We start from the raw sequence: 27,320 nt of genomic DNA, 5'->3' as shown, positions 1-27,320 counted from the left end.
ATGTGCTGTAATGAAAATGTGCTAGAGACGGTTATTTTTCTCTCCTTTCTGTATTAATCTCTATGCGATCAGAAGGAAGGCGGCAGGAGGGCTGACCAGGCAACAGTGTGTCTTGTTGTGGAAGGCTATTCAGTGGATAGGGCGTTCCCCTAAACTTTCAAGAGTCAGGTGAGAGGTAGCAGGTGAATCTAAATCCCCGGGGATTCTGTTTTAAAATCTAGAACAGTTGGTTTCTTTCCCCCAGCCAACACCTCTAGGTCTGCCAACCCCTTGAAGTTTAGGGAAACTGCATACTTGGGTCTTGGACTCTTTCTCGGTGGTTTGGAGTCCTCGGAGTGCATCTGGGCCCTGGTTTTCCCCACCCGGGGTGCAGTGAGGATGGCACAAACCAAGCCTTTCTAATGTGCAAGCGGACGAAAGGAAGATCTCACCGGATGTGCTACTTCATCCGGAGCCCCTCTCCTGTTGCCGTGGTGGGCAGCAGCAGGGCACCGAGGAGGAGGGGATGGATGGGCTAGGCCCCCTCTCAGCAGCCGGATCCCAGCCCCGCTGCAGGGCGCTGCGAAAAGGAAACGGGCCCAGGGGCTCCTGTCGGGCTCTCTGTGTCCGGTCGGTACACATCCTGGTGCTTGTCCCCCACGCCCGGCCCTTCTGAGATCTGCTGCGGCGTCCGCTCCTCGCCCTGCCCGCAGCCAGCCCCAGCGCCGGAGGCCGCGGCGAAGGCTCAAGCTTCCCGGGACACCTGGCGGCGGGTGCTGGCGCCGCCGGGCCGCAGGGGGTGGAAGAAGAGCTGCAGCCCGTCCACGGGATGCACGATGGGCACCGTCTGCATCTCGGGGAAGCCGGGGGTGGCCAGCTCCCAGCGGGCCGTGCTGACCAGCTCGATGGCCAGCAGCTTGAGGATGGCCTTGGCCAGCTCCTGGCCGATGCAGCTCCTGAGCCCCCCGCCGAAGGGGATGTAATGGAAGCGTCCTGCCCCCTTCTGCCGGGCCGAGCCGAACCGGTCCGGGTCGAAGCGCTCGGGGGGGCTCTGGTACACGGCCGCGGTCTCGTGGGTGTCTCGGATGCTGTACATCACGCTCCAGCCCTTGGGGATCTGGTAGCCCTGCAGGGGAGGGGGGAGAGGAACATCAGCTAGCGGGCAGCTGGCCCCGGCGCTGGGGGGCCCTGGCATTGCAGAGCTGCTAGGGGGAGCCCTGAGGTTGTGCTGCTGCTGCTGCTGCTCTTGCTAAGGACCGAGGCCCTGGGACCCGTCTCGCCTAGAAACCTGCCCGATCCGGCCCTTCCCGCCACCAGCAGTCCGTTCCGTTCGGCCGCCAGAGGGCGACACTGCGCCCTGCCCAGGGCCACGGCCCTCTCTAGAAACCGGCTCTGGCTTTCTCCAGGAAGGAGGGAGACGTTGGGGAGTTGGGTGGGATGTTTAATTCGATCGGGGCCGGGGTGCCTCCCTCTGGGGGGACTGGATGCTAACTAACCACCCTGTCTAATGCGGCAGCTTCAGACCCCCCCCCAGGACAGTGAGGTTAGTGGAAACAACTTATTGCTTGTCCTCCGTGTAGAACCCTGCAGCGGGAAGGGCACTTTGAGACCAGAATCCTGCTCGCCTCGCTCACGCCTGTAGTCCAAAGGACACAAACAGGACTCGTGTGATGGCGCCAGCTGGATCCAGGGCCTGTTCCTTCAGCTCCTATTCAGACCCTGCTGTTGTGTTCATTGGGGCTACGGTGCCTGAGCGAGACTTACTCTCCTATTAGTTGTAGAACTGGGCCTGCAGTGTGATTTTGCAGTTCTCTACTGCTCTGTTTCGCTGTCCTTTCTTCTATTCACGCTGTGATGTTGTCCCATTTCGGTATTTGCTGATTTTGTAAAATCAGTGTGTGACGAACTGGGAAAGTTCTTAATGTTTTCTCTGAATACTGTATTGGTGCCTCAGTGTCCCCATGGCAGTTCTTAAGTATCTGGCAGAGCAAAGGGCCAGTGCACCTAAATGCCTGGCACTCTGTCTCCTAGCAACTGATGGCCTGGGCCCCTCCCCTGCAAAGGTGCCAGCTGAAGGTGTTGGAGACAAAGGGATGAGGTGACCTCCTGGCCCAGGAAAGGGGCTGAGGAGAGAGGAGGGGCTGGGAGGGGTTGTTAGTCTGGAGCTGGCTGGGGTTAAGGGTGGAGGGCAGACCTGGGGGTCTGGCTCACTGCCCCCCAGAATGGTCCCAGCCGAGGGGTCCAGTTCGCTGTATCTACAAGCTCTGTTTTAGACCCTGTTCCTGTCATCAAATAAACCTCTGTTTTACTGGCTGGCTAAGAGTCACGTCTGACTGCAAAGTGGGGGTGCAGGACCCGGTGGCTTCCCCAGGACCCCGCTGGGGTGGACTCGCTGTGGGAAGCACACGGAGGGGCAGAGAATGCTAAATGCTCCAAGGAGAAACCCAGGAGGTGAAGCTGTGTGAGCTTCTTGCCCTGAACAAGTCTGCTCCAAGGGAGAGGAGGCTCCCCAAAGTCCTGACTGGCTTGGTGGGGAGCAGTTCCAGAGCATCGCCCGGTGACTCTGTGACACAGTGTCATTTGATTTTCACGGAATCAGCCAACACATTTTTGGGCACTATATAAATAAATTACTTTTCAAACAAATAACCAATTATTTCATTTCTAGATGCTTTATGTTTTCCGTTTTTTGTTTTAAATGGCCAGTTAGCTGTGTGCAACATTTCCCTGTATTCTGTGCTTTCTATAATGGTAAAATGCAAAAAAAAAAAAACAGATTTGGTGTAAATTTATTTTGCACTAACTCGGGTGCGCCTGCAGTTTCAAAATGTCATGTCTTACATCGTAACAAGTGTTTCACACTAAAGATAAACTCGTTCTACAGACAAGTTTTAATGGTCGCATAGCTCCATTAGTAGGAAATCAGCCCTCTGAAATACCCAGAGGTCACTAAGAGGAAGAAGAAAATAGTGTAAAACTGCCTGATAAGACACGCAGATACACATCAATGAACTAAAGCTGCTTAGCTCAAAGCCATACCCAAGTCTTTAAACAATTGCAAAACGGAACAGATAACTTACATCCAGCTCAAAGGTCTGCAGGGCTGTCCTATAGCCTCCAGAAACGGGCGGCAGCACGCGAAGGACCTCCTTAACCACACAGTCCAAATAGCGCAGACGGCTCAGTTTATCCAAGTTCATCTCAGGCTGACAATGACACTCTGCCTCTGGAACCACTGGTCCTGTGGGCACCTCGAACCTGCTGGGCGGCTGGCGGCCTTCCTCTTGCCTGTGGTCTGAATAATTATCGTTTGTATTCAAACTAATTGTTTCTTGTGTCATTCTGGTTAATGTGAGCTCCTTAAGGAGAGGAGGCCGCTGGATAAAACCACTCCCAGCCTCTCCTTCTGCCTTTAGATCAAGTTGCTGAGTTTGATTCTTCGGCGTCCCTTCTGGCGTGGAGAGGAGATGCTGTTGAGAGTCACTGTCCTTCCTCTCTTTCTCCTGGATCATCGATGTATCTTGGCAGGGTTCAATATATGGGTGGTTCTTTTGGGAGACTGCAGGCGAAAGGCAATGGCAGTGCCTATGCAATTCATGGGACACCAGTTCCTGTCTTATTTTTTCTACCGCCGAGGGGTGTTTCAGTAGCAGAAGGATCAGAGAAGTGCTGGCACTAGCAGTGGTGAAGAAAGCAGCAAATATCAGCTCAATCGCTGACTCCTGCGAGATAATCAAATGTGACAGTTTTAAATGCATTTGTGTTTTAATCTTCAAATCAGTCTCCCACCTGTTCCCTCTGAGCAGCGCCGTCTAGCCCTACGTGGCCCGTTTTCATTTCCATCATTTGAGTGTTTAGAAACTCAAATCTCTGGAACTTTACAGGACTTGCAAACATTATCAGTAAAAAGAGAAAGAAAAGGAGAACCAACTGCTGCATCAGCATTTCAACTAAAACAAGAGTTAAATGTTTTCATTTTGAAAATATATTAATTCTGATGGGGGCTTATGAAAAGGGCTCCCAGAGAGTATTTTAATATAAAAAATATACCAAGCTGAAAATTTGTGAGCAAAGGTTATCCTCACACTTAACCTTAGAGATTTGGATCTCCGGCTGCCAGACACTATATTTGATATGTACAGATTCTTCCACTCTCTTAAAGAAATCGTCGCCGGATAGGCAAGTCTTCTACATTGCTGATGGTGGATATTGGTCCGGGAGTCCAAGGTTCCTATGCTACCATCTAAAACAGGTAACGTTTGTTCAAACGCCCCCTGCAATCAATGTGAAGACATTGTGTACATGAATAGAACTGGACTCGGGCCAACAGTGAGTACAAGTAATAAGAAACTTGCTGTGCCATCATAATGTATGTATGTGAACCTCTGCAGCTAATAGAGAGTTACCTGGATACAGATGTTTGACAAAGCCCGGGTTCTTCGATTGCCCCAGAGGCAAGGGCATGTCAGAGTCTGTAGATTAACAAACTTTCTTATTGCTCGATGACATTAGTGGAACATCTAAAATCCTGTCAATGATCTTCGATCTGTTCTCCTACTCCCGTGCGTCAAGTTAAGGGCTTTGCTGAATTGCCTCACAGTGTTCGGCATCTGGCAGAACCGAGCCCTGTATAACAAGTCATGGAACAACCACGGAAGAACTCCAGACACTGACCCCTGCACGCCCCCTTCCCATGCTATTTAGTGCGGCGAGAAAAACAAGCCTAAGGATCCAATGATTCCAGTTGTTTCCTAGAAGCAAAAACTGAGGTGTATTGCAAAGGAAAACAACGGACCCGACATATACACTACGTCCATACGATGCTTTACATACATGTTTGTCAGAGTGTGGCTCTGATAACTCAGCACACAGCCAAGCTACAGAACGATCCCAAAAGTGGGCTCTCTGATTTCCTGTTAAGGGGAGGGAAAGACACACACACACTCTCTCTCTCCTCTTAAAGCTCCGAAGTACCCTGAGCCAATCCCGCTATGCCGGGGCCCCACAGCAAGGATTTTCCTTTGCTACCAGACCGAGGCCCTGCAGCTTATCTAGGGCTTGTTTTGGCGGGGGAGGGAGACTTGTCAGCGTGCTGGCTCTAACGTCTGACAGAACGGAGTGGGGGCTGCTTCCCCCCGTATCTGTGCACATCGCTCCCGTAGACATTAGCAGGAACTGGGCACTCCCGAGAACCGAACACCGTCTGTGCTGGTGACCACAATGTCTTGGTTCTCCCAGTGCGAAGTTCCACGGGGAAAGTTCCGCGTAGTAAAGTGCAACACCGCATAGCAACGGATGGCACTGCTGCACCGGGGTGCTGCTGAGTTCCTCACTCTGTTAGTCTTTACAAGGCTAATCTATCACCGCAGAAAGGATGAAAATAGAGCAGCTCGCAGCGTATTAATGTGGCTGGAAAGAGCGTCCTGATGCTAGAATATTTTATTAATCTAAAAAGTATTTTATTTATTCTCTTATAGCCAGTACAATTGAGTGTCTTGTAGCCTCACCTCGCCTCTTATTCAGTCTGATTCACTGTGGAAACAGCTCAGGATTATCCTGTTTTCCTTCAAACTTAAATCTCACCTTTATTGTGACTTTACTGCAGTGGTTTATAGTTTAATTTATTTTTGTGCATTTTCAGAAAGCAAGATGCCTAACCCCCACTGCCTTCTGTGAGAGCCCTACGCCGCTACGATAAAGGACATGCTCTTTCCCCTGCTTTGGCTTTCAGCTTTTTCTGGTGGTTTCGATAAAACTGTGGGCTTTTTAACCTGGACTGTTACACGTCCTGATTTTGTAAAGCGCATGCTGCATTCGTTCCCCGAATACAATCCCCAGCATCGTTTGGGAGTGGAAAGTGCTCTTTGGCAAGTATTTAAACACAAAGCGAGTCAGGAAATTAGTGCACACTCGTGCTTGGAGTGTCTGTCTCTTAGAGGTGTGTATCCAATGCTGTAAAGCAACTACGATTTGTTTACCAAGGCAGATCATTCCACGAGATTAATATTCCGCTGTCGTTTTATTTTAGTACAAGGCGCTGCCACATTAGACAAGAACCATAAATCATTTTACCCCCGTAAGAAAGTTTCTTTAAATGCAGCGGATGCAGGAAGTTTCTAACTGCACGGCACACAGAAGTGCATATCCATATACTAACACATGCTGACTCCCTGCCGATCACTGTTATCTCGACTGGGATGAGCCACCCCAGCCTCTTAGACTAGGCTCCATCCGTGGGGGCTCTCCAATTGCTGATATAATTATTTTTGAATAATATGCATTAGGGGTGCCTGGGTATAATATGACAAGAATTACATCACAGATACCCGGGTTTAATTTCACAAAGATAGTTATGTTCATCTCTTTTGACTAATGTCACCTATACCTCTTCTAAGCACCTCTAGCTGCTCCCGGAGAATATCGTTGAGCACTGTTTACAAATTAGCGCATTATTTTTTCCCGATAGTTTAGATTTTCTTAAACATCGATTCGAGATCGATTTTTTTAGTCATTTTAATTAATCTCTAAAATAGAGTATTCTTCTAGTGAACTAGTTATACAGTGTACAGGGGTTCCTCCCACAAGCTGCTGTGCTACACAACCCGTGGCAAACACCCTCTGTTACTCAGAAGAAAAGTGGCTTGCAGTTTCCCTATTTGCAGACTGGATTCCTCTTCATGGAAGTTCCACATAGGATAGGATTTGAAACAAACAAAAATAAACACACCCGAACCTCTTCATGAGGAGATCATTAGCCCTTTTTAAATACCGGGAAAGTGAACTACAGAGAGGAGACTAGGAAGTGATAGAACCCACATCTCCTGGATACCAGTCCAGTGTCTACTCGGCCACGCTGCCTCCTCACTAGGAATCCTGCCCCCTGGCTTGGAGCCAAACGGTGCTCTTTTTGTGACACACTCAGGTGAGAAGATGCCAGGAACGGGGGAAGATCGGACACGGAAAAGACCCTCTAATGGTTCCTTCTCCTGCCAACGCAGAATTGTCGGGAATGGCCCGGTGGCATAAGGTCTCACTTAATTTGCTGTGATGTTGTTGCTCTGTAACATAAGCTAACCTGACGGAGTTGGGTGTTCTGTCGCTGTCCATTTCGCTGCCTACACTAAATGCCTAAGGATTTCAGGAAATGCATAATGACTTTTACTGCTGTTCTTAGGAGGGATGCCAACAGGCAGTGAGGAGTTTCCATGTGGAGACAATGCAATTCTGTCCACACACTTCCAGATTTTCAGAAGCAAAGATTCAGAAATTTTACAAAAACTGGTCACCTGCTCCTAGGAAATAAAGATCCGGGATGAAATCCTGACCCTGCTGGAGCTTTTAGGAGTTTGGAGTCAACTGAGCCAGGATTTCATCCCAGAGGAGGCTAAGCAGCATTGTTTTTACTATACAAGTTAATAGCATCTTATACCCTGAAACTGACCTCACATACGCTCCGAAAAGAAGATGACCTGGAAGGCCATCACTATTTTGGCAGTTCTGCCAATATGGCAGGCAAACATGCCTGTTTTTGGAAGCCCAGGGCAATACAGATAGAATCTGATTCTCAGCCACAGAAGAGAAAGATAGGTCACTTACTCATTTTAGGTTTTACAGTAAGTCCTGATCTTGGCCTGATATCTCGATACGATATTTTAAAACTCAACATTATAAATATACTTAAATCAACTACTGCACACACTCAAAATTATCCCAGAACTTTATAAACACTACTTCAGATTTTTATATTTAACATCAATAGTGACACAGAATAGCCTGGTGGTACGCACTGACTCAGTACTAAGGACAAATACTTTCACAATTTCTTAGGCAAATTCCCATTGCTTTCAATTGGGAGCTTTGCCTGAGTAAGAACGATAGAATCATAGTGCTGTCTCATGTTCACTATTCCATAGAGCACATCCACATTCTCAGTAATACAATTAACGAGCTGATTCTAGACAATGACCCAGAATCCATCATTCCATCTCAGGAGTCATTCTGATATATTGTTTCAAAGATATCTATGTTTACCGCCCCCTGGAACACAGTGGTGTGATCCATAGGCCCAGAGCTGGCGCTTCCATTGAGGCGAACTAGGCAATCGCCTAGGGCGCCAGGATTTTCGGGGCAGCATTTTGCAGGGAGGTGGGGGGGCGGCAGGTGGCTCTAGTGGATCTGCCGCAGTCGTGCCTGCGGAGGGTCTGTTGGTCCGCGGCTCCGGTGGAGCTGCCGGAGGCACAGGAAAAGCTCTAGCACCAGTCCTTCATAGGCCCCCTACAATAGGCGGGGAGGTGTGCGAGGAATGCACAATCGGGTCTATCATGTCAAAGATAATATTTTGGAGTGTATTGAGAATACATGGATAGGCAAGAAGCCCCACTGGAGCTGGACAAACCTAGCAGTATTCTAGTAAAACCAGGCAGATGACTGGAAAAAAAGTCAAGAGGATAAGGTAGGAGGGCAAAAGAGGCATTTATTTACTTTTACAATATTAACTCAGTTCACATGTAAAGCAATTTAACCATGAAAAGGATGTCTGTAGGGCTGGCAAACTCTTCCTAAGTGTCCGCCTCACCTGCTGTCTGCTCAGGCTTGGGAACTGGTGAGATGTTACAAAGCTCACCTTTCTCTGCTCAACACCTACCTTAAGTGTTGGGTGTCCAGTCCCTCTTTCAACATCCTTGCATTTCTACAGGGTTTGGGTTTTTTCCCCAGACCCTTATTTCATCAAGGTGGACAAGCAATGTTTAGTGCCCAGGGGCGTTTAAGGTGAGGAAGATGGTTAACTATAAGCATTGTTATTGTTTGTGATGGATTCACCTAGAGTGGGTAAAACAAAGGCGGAGGCTAGCAGATATCAATTGCCCCCCAGTCAAACTGCTTTAAAGACAGAAGTAAAACACCAAAGGAGATTATCTTTACCTTCAGCTCCTGCATGGTGAATTCTTTGCCATGCTCCTTGGCACTGTTTATTAAGAAATCCAGAGCATCACTATAACCTTCCGAGTTCTTTCCTTGTAGTTTTTCCATTATGGCTTTCTCCATGTACTCATGTAACAGATCCCGGGCTTTGATCCCCTGCAAAGAGTCAGACATAATTGTTCAGGGACTGTCCAACCCAGCCCTAGTGAAGCACTGTAAGAAAAAATCTGGAAAAAGACCCTACCCAGGATGAATGGCACTCGAGGACCCCAAGAATCCCATCACTCTTATTCTAACGTATACTAATAGCTCAAATCCACACTTCTTTTGTGCTCTGAGTGTGCTTCAATCTGCCACCTCACAATTAAATGACTAGGAAGGACAAAGTAATTTGTCTATGCTAGAGATACAAGGTGGGTGAGGTAATATATTTTATTGGACCAATTTTTGTTGGTGAGAGAGTCCAGCTTCGGAGCCACACAGAACTCTTCTTCAGGTCTGGGTGTGTCATTGTTGACATTACTTGGCACTGGGCAGCTAGACTATTGGGAATTGGGTAATTTCTCCCTGTGCTACTCCAACGCACCCTGTAAATGGAAGTACTGCCCAAGGAACACTCGGAGGGGAGGGAAGCAGTGAAGCTAGAGGGCTGATGCCACAGTGACCTCTTAATGACTGCCATGAACAAACTCAGCTTCTGCTATGTTCAAAGGGAGCTTTCTGGTACCTGGCATAAGAGAGGATGACTTGACAAGCCAATCCCCATCTAATGTTGGTCTCTAGAAACTTCCAGAGGCTTTTCAAAGGCAGTGACAAAGGGGTTCACTATTCCAGATGGGTATGCTACCTAATTATGTGATAATCACACCCAATAGGTTGTGTGTAAATGTGTCTGTCAGAAGGCTGCATTTTCATTAAAGTAACCCTCCATGCTACCAAACATCTAATAGGATATGGAGGAGTCAGCTCCGAAGCTGTCACTAGGTGAAATGGAAATGCATTCTGAATGCAATGTGTGTGGTTCTGTAACAAGAAGTCTGTCTCTTGCAGGCCCCATCCTACTAGAGATTACCCTACTGCAGAAGTCCAGAGGCAGAGCAATCTAACCTGAAAGAAATCCATGCAGAGGTATCGCTAGGATTATATTATAATAAAGTCATATGCAGGAGGTCAGACTAGATGAGCTGGTGGTCCCTTCAGGCATTAAACACTATGACTCCATAATAATATTGTCACAGGCCACCGACACCACCCAGCATCTGCACAGTAAACCTAACAACCAAAATTAGACCAAAGTCTTACAGCCAAGGTTGCTCCATTCTTCCCATTACAAGACCCTGTTTTATGCATATAGCTTTGCCAAACTTGAACTGTTTGGGATGACAATTTTTCCATGCCAGGTGTCTGCATCAGGCTGAAGTATTTTAGCAATTTTTGGCCCAAATGATTCAGCCTTTTCCATGAACAAGACTAGTGAAAAATATGTTGTTTTGCCCATGTTAACAGATTTTGGCAATCTTGAAGAGTCTATAGCTCCCACAGGGATTTGGTGCAGGGATGATAAATTTGGCAGGGAGTGGCCTTTATGTCAGGGATGAGCCATCCCTGTGAAAATTCAGCCAAATTTGGACAGGATCTAAGCCTTTGAATCTTGCTAGATATTCACAGCTAAAAACTCTGGAAATTTCATATGCCCTGGGCAGGCTCCAGCTTGGGTTCTCCAGGGAGCTGAGATGACTTCAACTGAAATTGTAACTCTGGGCTGCTGCAGGCCATGCCAGAGTCAGGTACTGCAACTGAATCACGAGAACTATCTTTCCTGTGCTCTTCATGCCCTCTTCCCCTGCTGGCATCAAGATAGCATATAAGAGGAAGCAGCCTGATTTGAATGCAGAGGGGACAAAATGGGGGAGTAGATTAGAAGGAGGCTGTGAAGAAAAGACACAGGACTGAGACTGAAGGCTGTCCCCGGGGAAAAGAGAAAATAAACTGGGACTAGGTGTTGAGATGGTGGGAGACTGGGACTAGTTTGGCAAAGAGACTAAGACTGGGAGCTGGGGTGGGACGGGAGATGGAGGGTTCATAGATTTTAAGGCCAGTAGGAACCATTAGATCTAATATGACCTAAGAGGAGACTGTGACTAGCTGGACAGGGAAAATGGGAACCAGTGGAATATGGGGAAGGACATGAGGAGAGGAAAGACAGATCTGAGAAGGAACCAGGGTGCTGGGGGAAAACTGGGATTGGCTGAACAAACAGATAGGGACAAAGAGTCTGGGGAGGGGAGGGAGAGAAAAAGACTGGACCAGAAGCCAGGGGAAATGGGACTGGCTGGGCATTGGGCAAGGACACTGGGGGTAAGGGGCCACAGGGCCTGGGTGAACTGGGACTGGCTGGGCAAGGATAAAGCTTGTGGTGGCGGGGGGAGGGAAGAGGCAGAGGAGTCTGTGCCCACTAGAGCACACTTCCCTCCAGTGCTTAAAATTGAAACCAAGATTCCTGAATCTCACCATTCCTTTGTTGTCAGCAAATCTCTCTGAAACCCAATGGCAAAGTGAGTGTCTCATGCGCCTCCAGTGCTAGTCTATATCGAGAATGATCAGTTATTCTGTTAGCTCAAGTGGCAGAGGTCTGTTGGGTGGATTTAAAGGTTCCAACCCTGTTGATGACCCATGTGAATGTAATACGATGCCACATGACAGAAGTTCTGTTTTTTCAAACTCCTAGGAAATTACACACCAAAAAATGGTGTGTAATGCACACACCCAAGAGATCATTCAATATAATCAAATGTATAGATGGAGCTCCCTATAATGATAGACTCTAGAAACTCCATCTGTTTAGCTTAACAAAGAGAAGGTGAAGGGATGACTTGATTATTGTTTGTAAACTCCTACAAGGGGAACAAATATCTAATAATAGGCTTTTCAGAGAAAGGTATAACACAATCCAATGGAAGCTGAAGCTAGAGAAATTCAGACTGGAAATAAGGCCTGTATTTTTAATGGTGAAAGTGATTAGCTCTTGAAACAATTTGCCAAGGGTCCTGGTGGATTTTCGACCACTGAACACTTCTAAATCAAGATAGGATGTTTTTCTAAAAGATCTGCTCAGGGTATTATTTTGGAGGAAGTTCTATGGTCTGTGCTATACAAGAGCAGAAGATCACAATGGTCCCGTCTGTCATTAGAATCTATGAATCCGTGTCTAGCCCTCTCCCAGCTCACAATCCACAGAACTACAGCACGAACAAGTCAACAGACTATATACTATTCAGGTAATAAATAGATGTTAGCAAGGAATATCTCAGCCAAAGGAAGTGGCATTCTCTGAACCAGCCCACAGGTGCGGAAAACTCTTGTGCCTGTGATGTATCATGATAATAGCAAAGCCAATAATCTGTGAAAAGGAATTGGACAGATCACTATCCTGCTGAGAATATGGCATCAAAGAACTAAAATTTACTCTAGGGAAAACTCTAGATGTAACATGCTTAGCAATCAAACATTATATAATAATACATTGACGCCAACAATACAGAAAGGCGCTGGAAGCAAATATAGAGAAAAAAAGAAAAAGAAATGGCCACGACGAGAAGTAATTAGAGAACAATCCGACACTTTATAAGAAACCAGTGCAAAATAAATGGGGCAAAATCTAACTGACCACTGCAACTAATACAGTAATGAAACCTGTTTAAAACGTGACTCGTTACCCACTCAGGGACATGTCAGGGGAAGATAGCCAAAGAGGGAATTCCTGAGGGGACAAGGGACGGGAAGAAGGCGATTCACTGTATTTTAAAATGGCAGTAGCGATCCACCTTGCATTACGAAAGCTAGAACACATGCATGGATCCTTATAGGACAAGGTAACAGCGCGTGGTGGGCTTTCATGGCTCTGTTTTATTTACAATTCTCTTTAACTTCCAGCGCTGGTCCTGGAGACCAACCTCGGCTTTTTGGCTACTTTGGCGCTGGACATTTTTTTAAGGCAATGCAGCCTATCCGTACTAGGTAGGTTGCAACATGGCAGAGCAGAGGGAAGCAAAGCGGTGCGAGTCGGACGTGTGACCCCACAACAGTACCTTGCGCAGCCCACTGAACGGGATGTTCAGGGGCAAGGAGAACAGGTTCTCCACCAGCTGCTCAAAGGTTTTAGCCAGGTCCTTAAACTGTTTTTCTTCCAAGCTGAGGCCCAACAGAACCCGAGCTGCAACGCGGAAAGTCAAAGTTTTAGCGGAGGAATAAACCGCGACGGAGCCAGGCTCCCTGCACCAGCCCCGCAGCTCCCAGCTCACGACCTTCTGGATCCCGGGGAGGTAGCTCTCCAGGGCAGCGCGGCTGAAGACTCGAGCCAGGATCTAGGCAGAGGGGAGGGAAGACAGTTAGGGGGCGAGAAGAGGCTAGCGGCGCTGTCTCCGACCTGCAGCTGCGCAGCCAGGGGAACTGGGGCTACCCACTTGGCAGCCGCCGCCAATTGGCTTCCTCCTAGACGGAGCTGCCGGCTCAGTGATGACAGCCTGGCCACGAAGCAGCGTGGGCTTCGCAGGCTGCAGAGGGGTGAATTACAATCGCCTTCCCTGGACCCTCGGCCTCCGCCCCGCTCACACAGCCCGGCCCTTCCCCGCAACTACGGGGGAGTTTCACACGGGGCTCCAAACATCGCCCTCCCGGCTCAGAATCCCCCGGCCACGCGCGTGTGAGTCCTGGGTCCCTGGCCACCTTCCCTCCCCGAGCCACGGTCGCTGCGGAGCGCACCTTCCTCCTCTGGCGGTGCAGCTCGCCGATGGAGTTGAGCAGGGTGTTGGAGCCCAGGATGATCTGGGTGCTCTGGGGCCACTGGGTGCTGACCAAGCTGTGCTCCCCCAGCAGGATCTTGCGGATGTTCTCGGCCCCGGTCACTCGGATGACAGGCTTGCCCAGCAGGTGGGTCTTGAACACGTGGCCGTACTTCTCCCGGCGGGAGCTGTGGAAGCTGGAGCCCTGCAACCAGCCAGCAGGTCAAGCGGAGAGACACCCCCGGGGCAAGGCTTGGATCCCGCCAGCCCAACCCCAGGGACAGTCCCGGCCGCGCTCAGATTTGCTGACTGCGGAGCCTCCTGGCCCCATACACGCCCGCGGCTCCTCGGGAGCAGGAGGGGAGCTAGCTGCGCGGAGCCTGGCGCCCTCCGCCGCGAAACCCGAGGGGAGGGGGGAGCCCAGCTCAGGGACCACGTGGCTAAGGAATGAAAAGCATTTAAATCCCTTCCTCACGTTTCAGTTAGTTCTGGGCGTCCCAGGAGCAGCCTGATCCGGGGGGGAGGGAAGGGCGGGGGTGGTGAACCACCCTGCAGGGCATCCCCCGCCCGCCCCCAGCAGTCACCAGCCCAAGCCTTGCAGCCCGGAGACTGCCCCCGTCGCAGGGGGACACGTGCTCTCCTCTGTACTTTACCTGGACAAGCCAGTGCAGGGTCTCCCCGAAGAACGGCCACCCCATGGAGCCTTTGGGGAGGGGCAGAGCGCTGCCCCGGTCCCTGCTCAGAGTCCACCGGAGAGTCCACAAGTGCTGGGACACGGTGAGGAGGAGCCCCAGGGCCAGCAAGGCAGCGAGCGCAGCTTCGAGCCAGGACAACAGGCTGATCCCCGCCAGCAACATCTTCGGCTCCCGGCCGCGGCTGCTGCAGCCGGATGCCCTTTGTCGCTTGTCACCCAGCAAAGCACCTCTGCAGCGGGCTGGGGGAGCGGGGGACTAGGCTGCCGGGAGGGAAGGAACAAGACAGGCCAGCCCTCGATTTCACATCGCCTGGCAAAGTCCCACTGCGGCGCGCGGGGATTGGGGGCTGTTCAGGGTTTGGAGAAAGGTGCCCCCGCTCTGCCCCTGCCCTCTCGGATGCCGCCTGGAAGGTGAAACCGGCCACTTGGCAGAAAGGAGTTATTTAGAGTAAAAAATCAACTGCTGGGGTGCCATAGATTTACTGCCCGGGGTGAAAAACTGCGCTGCCCGCACAAGGAACCGCACTTCAACACACTAAAGTTTGCGGGCTGATCTTTCATTTTCTCCTAGCAAAGCCGGATCCGCTAATCCAACAAAGCCACTGTACAGCAAGGGAGTCTCCTCTAAGTTAAAGTGTCCGCCTCACTTCACACCCCCACGAGTCCCAGGTTTGCTAGAAAGCAGAGCTTCAGGATGCTTAGCGCAGCAACCCTGGGCTCCTCTGGAGAAACTTCCCGGCTTACTAGGTGGTTGGTGGCGACTCCCCTAGCTTGGAGCAGCCAGCACTTCCAGGTGCTGCAGCCAACATCCTGATGACTTTCTAACTGTATCCCCAAAGGGTATCCCAGCAAAGCTGCATCTGTCAAAGACCCTGCGGGGCGAAAGAGAAAGAAGCTGGGTACTCACGGCTTCCCATAACTTTTGTGGCGATCATAAAGGCGAATGGTCCGCTGGAGAAGTCTGCAGCCCAGTTCCTCTGCCCCCTTCCTCTCGCCGTCTCTGTCCTTTTTAACTATTCTCTGCCTTGAGCAGTTTTATATAGATATTGGGGGCCTACTATCCGATCCACGTTCAGAGGTGACGTCTTTGCTGCGTACTTCCAGAGCGTGACAAAGTGCAATGATTGGAGCCCGTGAGAAGTGAGGGGATTGATTGAAAGAGTGTGGGGAGCTGCAGAGGGGGGAGCGCTGTGACAGATCCCTGCAGCTGGAGGGCTGGGAGCCAGGTAACCAATGACAGCCAATCCAGTGTCACTCATTCTCATCCTCCCCACAGCAAGCCTGCATGCCCCTCGGAGTCCGGCGGGGCAGCGCGCAGCAGCCTGTGAGCCCCTCGCGTTTCCCCCAGAGCCCCTTCTCCACCGCTGACTCCACCGAACCCCCCCGGATCCGTGTCATTCCTTGATTTTGATGCTACGCAAGATGGGACAAAGGTCTCAGCCCGATCGACGTGAAGTGACCCGTTATTTGAATAGTGCTCCAAAGGGAACGCGGCTCTGCAGCTCCTTTCCTCTCCGGGGCTCTCCCCGAGTCCCGTCCCTACACCGGCCCCTTGCTAGTTTACAGTTAATTCAGGGCCCCAGTGTGCGAGGCGGAAGGTGTTTTACACTAGAAAGCAGCGCTGGCAGGCAGACGCGTGAGACTCGCACACTCGGTTTCCCCACCCCGAGGAGCGCCTGCCAGCCCCCCTCCCGCTCAGCCCGAGCAGGGCACAATCACACCCGGGGAGGAAGCGGCAGACGCGGGAGTTCTGCCAATGGGACGCTACGAGCCGGGTCCCGGTGTATGTTGGCACGAGCCGGGGAAAGGGTTCCCAATGAAGGGCAGGTAGACAGCCGCTTGGGTTCCGGGCTCCCAGCTGCCATTCCCTGGAGCTTCCTATGTGACTCACGGCTCAGCAAGTCATTACAATGCAGCTACACTGCCACGAAAGGGACATCAAGAGCAGGTAGCCTAATGCCTTGTGCAGAAGACACAGCGCCGGGTAACGATCTAAAATCCGAACCAACATGTTCCCGCACTAAAAGCGGCTGCAGGCATTTTAGCGGCGGGCTGGGTACGAGACGTCCTCTTGCCATATTCCGCACGTAGGCAAAGCTCTCCCTGATGTCACTGAGAGTTTTGCCTGCGTGAGAAGTATGGGATCAGGCTAATTACGGGCCAGGGCCTCGGATCCGAGCCAGTTTCTCCGCTAGGTCCTTCTCAGGAGCGGTATTACAGCAAAGCAAATCGCTGCGCAGCAGGAAAGCTTGGGCTTTCCCGGAACTGTCTTCCCTGGAAAGCCTTGTTGGCTCAATGCGGGGTCGGCTCCTGCTCCCATTGGAAGTCAATCCGAGTTGTCCTGTTGGCGTCAATGGGAACAAATGTCTCTGGGTTCTAGTTATTCTTACCCTGCTGGTCCAAAGGAAAGTTCTCCCTCCTTAGGTCAGGGCAGCACCTTTATACAACCTATGCACAGCACATGTGCTTCCCAAGCTCTGGTCCTCTGGGAGCTTGGTGCAGCCTTTTCCTCGCTGCACCCCATCTCCGCTCGCTAACACAGCTCCAGTTGCATTCCTTTGGCGCGGCAGCATACAAGAGACCTGTTGTTTGTTTAGATGCCGAGGTTCAGTGGCGCTCCCTTCCCTGAAATCTAGAGGCCCCTCTGGAGAATTGTCTCCGCTGTCCTTTGCTCCAGGCCGGATTAACCCTGTTTGCTGGAGGTACAGCTGCCAAGCCCAGCTCACTCCATGTATGGCCCCTGTGACCCGGGAGTAAAGTGGCTCTGGGCGGTTCGCAGAGCCTTACTATGTAGGTGAGGGGGTTCTGGGGGGGAAATGACCCCGGTCAGGCTAGGTCCGCAACTCGGACAGGGCAGGTCCGCGTTTACAAAGAGCTACAGCGGCACACGGGCCGGTGTCTAACGCGAGCTACAGGAGGGCGCAACACAAACTCGTTCTGGTGGCTGTGGAAAACACGCTGTTAAAGGGCAATTCGGGTAGCCGGGCATTTCTCAATTCACACTCCCACCCTCTATTTTCAAAGACAAACCCTCAGAGCCCGAGCGGGGTCAGCAACTCCCCAGAGCCTAACTCTGGTTCCAAACGTCTGTAGTCCCCTTTAACGTGAGACATTTGAATGATCCCAAAGTTATAAATTCCGCCCCCGCTCTTCGCACTGCGCCTGCCAGCCAGTCCCCTGAACCGCTCCCTTTCCTCGCGGGCACTTTCAGGCTGAAATTCCACCCACCCTCCACATGGATTTTGTAAGGGCAGAGCAGGCTCCCTCCGAGTTAATCATTTGCGGGTCCGCTGGGGAAAGCTGCCCTTTTGTAAAGCCCCTTAGTCCAAGTGGGGGAGCGCAGGAAGAGCGAGGGAGCCTCCAAGCCCTGCTCGCTTCTCAAGGGGCGCTGGGCTCAAACCCCTTCCATGGCAGCCACTTGCGCCTGGAGAGGACACCAGAAAGGAGGGAAGATACGGGAGTGGCTACACTGCAAAGCCGAAGCGACAGCGCATCGGGTCCCGCTTCCCAAAGCTAATCCCTTCGTGCTGCCCCGTTTCTTTCGGTCACTACTGCGCCATTATTCCTCGGAAACACCTACCAATGGTTTTAGGAGGGAGAACTGACCCAACAGGAGGAGAGCCTCTGCCCTTCTCGGACTCTGCTGCTCAGAGGGGAGCGAGATCTCTAGGCCACGCTGAGCCCGACTGGGAATGTCAGCTCCAGTTTCACACCAAGGTCTAACAGAAATTCTTGCTGCTGCTTTGCTGAGGGCCTGGGCAGATACTCGGGCACCAAGCTTCCTGGGACACACAACCAAAACACGGATGTGGACAATGACACCGTATGGAGAGTTGCTGAACATGTTAATATTTCCATCACGGAGGTGAAGGGGGTACACAGGAACCTTTCCACTCTCAGCTTACAAAGGAAAAAGGAAAGTAAATCATCGAAAGATAGAAAACAAGGGAAATTAACTCTGCTGTACAGTCCGACATGAAATTTAAGTCTGAGATGCATTTTAATACATAAAATTCAGAAATAAGGGTAAGATTTATATTACTGTATTTAGACCGTCAATAACTTAAAAAATACAGTGAAATGTACATTCTTTTTACATGTGTCCATAGATGGTTGGTATTTATTATACATTCCTCGTTATGTTTAAAATAGCAGGATATACAGGGCATAGATATTGGTCCGTAGGAGGGAATTCTAATTATGGGGATGGCTCTATGTGTATAAACAGACATATTGACACACAGGGACTTGGTAGGAGATCAGATATCTTAAATCTTTTATCCCTTACTTAGTCTGGAGGGGGAAACAGGGGGCCGGGAATCATCGACAAAAGTATAGTTATAAAGGTTACCCCTGAGGACCAGAAACCAAAGCACATTGCAGAGAATTCAGATGGTTATTTACATTCATAAACCGAACATTAACCCACTTTCTGAAGAACAAAGCTAGAAGCCCTAACACTGAATATATATCAAGTCTGGTTTTCAGGTAGTTTTAAAGTGTACAAAAAATCAGAAGATTTTTTTCGTACCCCCAGGACTACAAAATTTGCATACAAAATGATGTCCCAATCACTGTTAAGGCTAATATACCATTAATAAAAAGAAAACGACCAGCACATCTGAAACGCATGTATGTCAACGTTTAAAAATATTAAATTAGGATTTATTCGGAAAACGGCAATTAAAGGATTATAGCAAAACTTTTTTCCAGCAATTTCTACTGGAGCAAAAATCAGTATGTAACAGCTACCCCACTTCTAAATACTGCATTTAAGTTCAGCTATTCATGTACAGGGTGAGTGACCTGCTTTTTATTTTACAGTCCCATTTTTCACCGTTTGTTTACAATATATAAAATAGTATTCAATTCGTTAAAAATACATACAAGTATTATTTCCTGCTGTCTCCGTAGATAAGCCACCTGTAGCCATTTTTCTTTTATCAACCAAACAATAGTCCTAATCACCATCCCTGCCTACTATGTAGAATGGTGGCCAGGAAATACATCTCGGCATGATGAGATGCAATCGAGCTAAACAGGTCTATGTGTGCTGGGACATACCGTTCACTAAACTTCTAAGGTGCTTTACTACGGTCTCTATTAGCTTCTGCTTGTCCCGATCATTCTTCCTGAACTGAGCAAAATATTGTTCTTTTGCTAGTCTCTTTCATTCTGCAAGCAAAAAAGCGGATGATACAGGCATGTTAGAAATGTCACTAGCTAGAGGAAATCGGACTGGCTAAAATAAATTTGGCGCTACTTTTTCTGTGTTAGATGTGTTCACTTTGTGTTAACAAGAGTTAAAAGTTACACAAACCTCTTCTGGAGTCTCTCTGAGCTGTGCTTAGCCTAGCTGTATTTTTTAAATTAAATCCAAGCATACAGACCCAGTCTTAACAAATACTACTTAAAAAACCGTTTAAACCATTAAGCTAAAAATTATATAACAGGAAACATAACACTAAAATTACATTTGCAAATGAACAAAACTGAAGGTTGTTTAGATCCTTCTCCATCTGGTTCCATTTTCTGAGTTCATTCGCAATGAACTGGTGTTGCCATTCAATGATAAATTATCCAAAGTCTTTATTACTACTATCCAAACTTGAAAATGAAATATAGTGATTTAAAAAACGAAAATAAAGGGAACTAATGTCCAAATAAAAAACAATTGTATATGTATAACATGATAGGGAAATACATACCCTCTATGCACTCTGCAAAACATACATTCATTGCGGAGAAAGGAAACAAAATCAGATAAACACATTTAAATCATAATATATTTATAATTCAATTATATGCAGGAGATCGACAAGTTGTTTTTAACCAAAACATATATATGCTCCCCTTTCAGACTTTCCTCAAATCTAAGTAGCTACTGTAGATTCGAATATGAGAATGTGCAGAACACAGATTTACACTAAGAGTTTTAAATGCTTCATTTTAGAAGGGTCTCAGGATGTTACTATATTGAACTACAAGGCACCAGAAAACTTTGAATGAGACCTGTGAGCTTTGAACGCATTTTCGGAGTAACTAGTGTTCAGTGCTGTTTTTGGTTAACTTTCCGAACAGAGATACCTTAATTTTCTCTTGGGCACAGCAAACCTGGAAGATCGCGACACGGTCCAGCGTCACTGATTTATAAAGTACAGTAACAGTTGGCATTTACATATCTGTTTAAACTGGGACAAAGAACAAATTGAAAACACATTTCTAGATTCGGTTTTATAAAATGAGCCTGACAACGCAAGAGAGGCTAGCGCTATTGCTGTTCGGTTTAACGTGATTCGTAACTTTATGGTACAGACTACGCTGCTAACCTTAAAGCAAAGGAGAAAAGGGCAGAAGCATTTAAGTTCTACTTGTCCTTAAAACCGAGGTAGCAAGAGAGCTGTTGGGAGAAGACCAGCAACCGGGGACGCCGGCTGCTGGAACCAGCCGCATTCTGCTATTTCTCCTGTTTGCATGAACAGAACTCCCCAAAGTGTTGGCGCTACATACCACTTCTCCAGGAGGGTAAGGGCTGTGCTTGGATTCACTCGTAAGTATTAGAAGTAGGCTGACCATAATCAGCTAGGTAGGTTGACCAGTCCCACACCATAAACAGGTCCAGAAGCTACAGAAGAAGAACGAAAGACAACGGTTAAGATTCAGACCTATGTTTGTCTCTCTTCCCTTAGTGTAGAGGGGAGAATGATACGTTTAACATCCCCGAAGTACTAGCGATTGCTCAGACAAGTGGCGCCCTAGAATGGATTTAGAACAGTCCTACATCCCCACCAGGAAACAATATGATCCACTCCAGTGGGTGTTGCAAAGCGGTTCCCACAGCACTGGGACTTTACACGGAATCGTTCTGCACAAGTCACTTAAAACATTCTTCACCACAAATAAATAATTCAAAGCGAAGGATTAACCAGCAAACACCTTAATTGTTTAACCATCTCCCTTCTCTTCCTACTGCATTTTTTCGTTTCATTCCCGTGCTTGGATCTCTACTTTATATTTTCATGGGCTGCTGGACGTAAACCAACCTAGCAGGAGAATGTTACTGTTGTAAGCTTTACATGTTGCTAGCCCACCAAAACATTCTACCTTTGAAAGAGAGTTTGCAACTCTAATTTTTTCCACAGTAATTTAAACCAGAGGTTCAGATAATCTTAATTAAGTGCATTAAACAACCCCGCTGGATTCTCCATGGTGACTGATCCTCCCCGGGATTGGAAAAGGGCGGGTTCAAGATTCTGCTTGTTAGCCTTGGGAGCTCTTTTAGTCCCAAACAAATATAAAACAAATTGAAGAAAAACAGGCCCTGTGTTTGGTAACATTTAAAATCGAGTATTTGCTTTATCATCTCCCGCCAGAGCTGTTGTCAAATATAAAAGTAATCTTTTAAAAGCTAATGTGATAGCTAAACAAAAGCAGCAACCCCTTTATCCAACTTTAAAACCATAATCCCCTTTAAGACAGTTAAAACCGACTTCCTGTCCACGTTTTTAATGGTTTCAAACAGCTACATACTTTACTGCCATCAGTTCCGGCTTCCTATTTCTGCACCTTGGCGTTTTAATTTACCTTGTGAGCGAAGAGCTGTTGTGCTTTTTTGTTTTGTTTTTGCTTCTTTAAAAATAGAGAGGGCAAAGAGCCCTCCCATTAGTCATTAGCGTGAATCGATCTGTAATTGCCTATTTGGCTATAATGATGGGAAATGGGAAAATCCTGCGGGTAGTGGCCAGCTACTCTGCGATGTTAAACTAAAAGTTCCCCCGGACTCCCTCCAAAGAAAGGAGGCATTGCCCGTTTGGGGCACTTACTACAAGCTATGCCCTGGTTTTTGCTAGCAATCCCAGTCAGTAGTTACTGCCCTGCTTGAGTAAGATACGAATGGAGCAAACACTCATTTTCGATGCCCGCTAAACTTTCTCCCATCGCTACCTGAAGAGTCCAACTCGGAAACAAAAGAAAAAACTCCAGGGAGGACGATTTTACAGGCATCATTCAGGCAAACCTCCCATTGAAGTCAATGAGAGTTTTGCTGAGTAGAGATCTGCATCGATCAGGAGCCAGCGAGGGGGCTTGCTCAATACAAAAGGAGCTCTTCGCAAAGGCAGGGCGGGCACCATGTACGCTGATCAGAGAAAAAGCATCTTAACAAATGGAGCGCTGCAAGCAGAGCGCACTGTAAACGCCCACTGAAGTGCAGAGGCCGCTGGAAAGTAAGCAGTTAGATCTGCCCAGTGATGCATTCAACAGTGGTAAGCCATTGCATTTGCTGGTTACCAGGACACACTGATACCCCGAGGAAAGGACCAGCCTAGCGAAGTGCATCTGCTTTCCTGTCTGGTCCCAATTTTGCATTGCTTGTGTCTCAGTGGGAGCTCTGGGCGCCTCCATACGCCAGGGGCGAGCCCCTGTAATTTGAATTCGGCTGAGGACTTTGGGCTCTGGAGACCACGCTTTTGCAACGGGCGGCCTGGGCCAGGCTGTCGTCGTTTCTAAGCAGTCATGTCCCCCTTTGAGAATGAACACTGACTAAATTCACGCTGAGCGGGGCACGCTTCTCTGGAGGCTAATGCAGCCGTACAGAAATCAGCAGTTCGTTACTTGCTTGGCTAAAGAGCAGCCGAAATGGAAGCTGCGGATCCGCGATTCTTCCCTGAGTAGCAGAAAGGCGGTTCCTCGGAACTGATTTGCTGCTGCAAGCACACCCCAGTCCCGTATTAAAGCCCCCAAGGTTTGATTTACTCTATCGAATAATTTATTTTTAAATGGAACAGTAAAATGCCACTAAATCTACCATGCAAACACACCGTCCGAGGGATACGGACAGCTCGTTTGCCAATTCCTGACACGTGAAAAACCTGCCGGAGTCCATTAGTGAGTAGAATTGAACTCTCTGCGTTAAAGTGAAAACCAAGATTCAAACCATAATTACAAAACCCATAATAAACACGAGTCTGTGCTGCCCTGCCCCCCACACTTACTACATCACTCCTGGCTATTTCCCCCCAGTAAAATATCTCAAATGGCATCAGGCTTTGATACGTCACCCCGCAGCTTTAAGACAAAGTTCATTTGTGGCAACATCGCCCATACCTGGGTATCAATTATTAAGTTCCGGTCCCAACAATGCCTTGACAAAAGTTCCCCGGCAGAAGATATGCACAGGAAATAAAACAATTTCGAAAACTCTCTGAAAAGAGGCTTATCAAGTAGAATCAACAACAGCAGCTTGTGTGCTATTTAAAATACTATATTCCCCCTCCCCCAATGTTTTCTATTAGCCTAGTCCAGTGCTCACTAGTTCTAGGAAAGGATCAGCGAATATGAATCCAACTTCCACCATCCACATCTACAGCATCAGTCCACTTAGGCTGCTTGTTTTAAGCCGTTCTGTTATCCCATCTTTCCTTGAGAATAGTTTTGAGAAAATGTCCTGGTTTCAAGCAGGGGTCAGCTACACTGATGCACAGCCAGGCTCTGAACCAGTTCAGCACACCATGGCTCGAATCCTCACTGTAGGTAACGCCTCAAACCAACTCCCTGAAAATAGGTTTGGTTAATAATAAATAAACAAACAATAACAAAAGTTTAAAATCTTTTCTGGACAACTGTTGGGGAACAAACTCCCAATTCTCTTTTCTCATTCTAACTTTCTTTTACTGTCGGCTTTCCATTTATAGCAAAAAAGCACTCAATCACTGGTCTGGGAGAGTTACAGTATTAAAACATATCCCTCAAATGGAAAAATAATCCACCACAAGCGATTTCTCATACTATTTCCAGCAAGAAATATCTAGCAAAGTCAGATGACTGAAGTAAAGTAATGGGATAATTAAATTCCATCAGACTGTATTTTTGACATGATGTAAGGTTTTGAAAATCAAATCATGAAGGCGCAAGGAAAGACTAGAGGAGAGTTAAGAAAATGCAGAATAATACAATTTCTCATTAATTTACTATACCTTATTTTAATATACTCCAGACTAAAATTTCCTCTATAACTCTCTAAAAGACACCATCTGGGATCCAATTCCCTCCAACAAAGGGCTTCCCCATCTATTTTGAGTGTAACATAATCCAAATAAAGGACTGCTGTGACAATTCTGGCAGCTGTTTACTCAGAAATTATTTAAATTATGGGTTTCCTTAAAATAATTAGTCTGGACAATATTAAACCATGGTTTTTCAGATTTTCTAAAAGGTAGCCAGATACGGTGTGGCCAAGATGTTTTAAGGAGACTATGTAACCGTGGCAAGCCACTAGCAATATTATTACCTATTAGTATTATAAAAATGCCCTAAGCCCCCAATCAGTATCAGGGATCATTAGAGTGGGTTCCTTGCAAACACAGGCCCTGCCCTGAAGAGTAACATGATACAAATAAATTCAGGAATCAAGTCCTCCTTTAAAGTCTTGATATATTAATGAATTAACAACTAATCTATTAATAACCATTATGTATTAAATACAAAAGGTGAAATAATGGCTTTTACATTTTATTTAAAAAAAAACTCAGTTAAGTTGTATTACATTATATTCAGCTAAATAAAATAAGGAACACATTTTACTTAAAATAGTAATATCTACTCAATTATGCTTGAATTAATGCTATAATATTAATGTTAATACCCATGCATCTGAGGAAGTGGGTATTCACCCACGAAAGCTCATGCTCCAAAACGTCTGTTAGTCTATAAGGTGCCACAGGATTCTTTGCTGCTTTTACAGATCCAGACTAACACAGCTACCCTCTGATATTAATGTTTGTTATACTTCCCATAGATGTATAATGGATTTGTGATATACTTATTGATCTGTCGTCTCAAACTTCTCCAGGGAGCATTACAAGCCACAATGATGTCCATGAGTGTTAGATTTTATGTTTGAATATCTCATTTAAGTGAAAGATGTGTAAAAACAGAGGATACTATTTCATTTCCTATTGGTTACATATCTGGATATAGCTAAAGAACATGTTACTCCTGCTCAGGGTCAAATGCCAATTTGACAAATACTCAGTTTAGCTCAAAAGCTAATTATTTAAGTTGCACTGTAACATTATTATTTAGTTAAGCAATGCATTCTTTTGGGGATCCTCCACAAGGCAGTGGAATATCTGTGCATGCGCAATGCATGGGAAAAGATAGGTGCCTGCGAATGAGATCCACATAAGACAGCACACTAGATGGGGAGCTACCTAAACTACCCAAAGGATGAGGATGAGAAGAGGAATGTGTGCGAAGTCCCACCCCTCTCATGCAGGTAGGCACCTAAATCCAGGTTGCAGGGAAATGCCTTCTTCTGCTTAGTGATCCATGAACAAGAACCTGCTGCCTGCAGTCAAGTGCTTGGGCACCTATGGAGTTTCTTGTGGGACCAAATTAGGCACTTCACACAAAACAGTCATGGCGGTGCCTCTCCACCCTCCTCAAGTTTTGAATAGGACCTGTAGTAGGCACGCTCAGAGGCTGCCTATCAGATTAGGCCCCACACCTGAATTATGTGCCCGAACACCTCTCTTTCCCTGCTTTGTGAATTGCTCTGGGTCTTAGGCAGAAGACTGGTCTCTAGATGTCTAGAGGGGACAGCATTGTACATACCCAGAGGCAGAAACCTAGGTGGCTAAGGGAACCTGTACTCAGAAAACTTTGTGCTGAGTTTAAGTGCCTACAGTGAGACTGTTGTGGATTGCAGCGGATTCAAAACTTGGAGTTAGGCACCTAAACCACATATTAAAGTGCCTAAATTTGAGGTTTATGTACAGAAGTACCTTTGTGGATCTCACCCTAACTGCTTTAGAAAGTCAGATAGGGTGAGTTTCTGAAGCAGCTGGATCCCAGTACTTTAGGAGTTTTGTAGATAGAACTAGGACTTTGACTTCTGTTCCGAGGCAGATTAGTAATCAGTGGAGTTTGTGAAGCACAGATTATGTTCAGACCAACCTTTGATGCATGCTAGGCTTGCTGCTGCATGTTTATTTTTTACTTATTTTTATTACAGTCGTGCCCAGAGGCCCTAATCTGTATTGGAGTCCCACTGTGCTGAATGCTGTAAAAGCACACAATAAAAGGCAGCATGTACACCACAGTCCAAAGGAGGATGAGATGCCACAAGTAGATGGAGAACAAAAGTGGTGAGTGGGAGAACAAGGATAACAGCAATAGGAACAACTATTATCCAACAGTACAATCTGGAGGCTTTGCTTTCTTAATAAAATAAGCAAACAAGATACATTAATAAAACACTATTTCACCTGCATACCTTTATCACTAGGAAGTTTACCATGGGCATCACAGTAGAGGCGCTTCTTATGAGACCAACTTCAGCCTTCTCCGAGTGGTTGTGTTTACCTACAGAAAAACTGAGCTACTATAATCTAATCTGTGGCTAGGTCCATTTGAGAGAAAATGGCTCAATCTCTTGGCCAGTCACAGATAGAAGGTAGCCTTTCTTATCATTGTTGTAATCTGTAGAACGTGGATTCATGATGAGTTCATAATGACTCTGAGGCTTTGCATCACTGTAACAATTTATAGTCTAAAGCCCTTGGTCACTGATGAGGTTAGAATGTTAAAGTTAAAAGTGTTTCCCTTTCCTGCTACCATCATCTCAGTCTTTTCTAGAGCCAACTTCTCGTGGTCCAGCTGCTGATTGCTTCTAGGCACTCATGTCTTAGTGACAGTGAAGGCCCTATTGGAAGATTAGGGCTCAATTAAGCAGGGATACATGTTCATATTCCTAAAAACAGGCTGTATACACAGTATTTGCCCCACCCAAAGGTCTTACTTTCAATGTGGAGCAATGCGCTACCTTCTTCAGTGCCTTAGGCACACCCTATGCACTCCAAACCTGTTTCAAGGTACAGAGAGAAAACAACTGGGATGGTCCAGCAGTTAGGGTGCGAGTGTAGGATTTCAGAGGCCTGGCTTTA

The 27,320-nt window shown here is 47.4% G+C and overlaps 2 protein-coding genes across 2 annotated transcripts in view; both read right to left on the bottom strand.

The window, feature by feature from the left end:
* Positions 1-724: 724 nt before the first annotated feature.
* LOC115654787 (cytochrome P450 26C1) lies at positions 725-15,553 on the bottom strand. The gene is made up of 6 exons (XM_030569564.1): positions 14,336-15,553; positions 13,663-13,887; positions 12,990-13,265; positions 8,902-9,057; positions 3,060-3,701; positions 725-1,105 (listed from the first exon to the last, which is right to left on the bottom strand). The coding sequence occupies exons 1-6, from the start codon at positions 14,537-14,539 to the stop codon at positions 725-727; spliced, it is 1,884 nt and encodes a 627-aa protein (XP_030425424.1). The 5' UTR covers positions 14,540-15,553.
* A 2,651-nt stretch (positions 15,554-18,204) lies between these two features.
* The window catches only part of EXOC6 (exocyst complex component 6), a 193,626-nt gene continuing 184,510 nt past the window's right edge, over positions 18,205-27,320 (bottom strand). Inside the window, 4 exon segments of the mRNA XM_030568678.1 lie at positions 18,205-19,529; positions 19,531-19,551; positions 20,890-20,935; positions 20,938-21,001. Coding sequence (XP_030424538.1) covers positions 19,421-19,529; positions 19,531-19,551; positions 20,890-20,935; positions 20,938-21,001 — 240 coding nt within the window. The 3' untranslated portion in view covers positions 18,205-19,420.

The sequence above is a fragment of the Gopherus evgoodei genome, chromosome 7 (genome assembly GCF_007399415.2).
Source record: "Gopherus evgoodei ecotype Sinaloan lineage chromosome 7, rGopEvg1_v1.p, whole genome shotgun sequence".
Classification (NCBI taxonomy): domain Eukaryota; kingdom Metazoa; phylum Chordata; order Testudines; family Testudinidae; genus Gopherus; species Gopherus evgoodei.
The sequence above is the reverse complement of the archived record's forward strand: the minus strand, read 5'-3'. Positions and strand labels throughout refer to the sequence as shown.

Bases quoted from the DNA above. Each gene is read 5' to 3' on its own strand.
- LOC115654787 (XM_030569564.1), bottom strand. From the start codon at position 14,539: ATGTTGCTGGCGGGGATCAGCCTGTTGTCCTGGCTCGAAGCTGCGCTC. The intron at 13,266-13,662 runs GTGCGCTCCGCA...CCCTCTGCCTAG, and splicing joins TGCACCGCCAGAGGAGGAAG to ATCCTGGCTCGAGTCTTCAG. The intron at 3,702-8,901 runs GTAAAGATAATC...ATTATCTCGCAG, and splicing joins TCACCATGCAGGAGCTGAAG to GAGTCAGCGATTGAGCTGAT.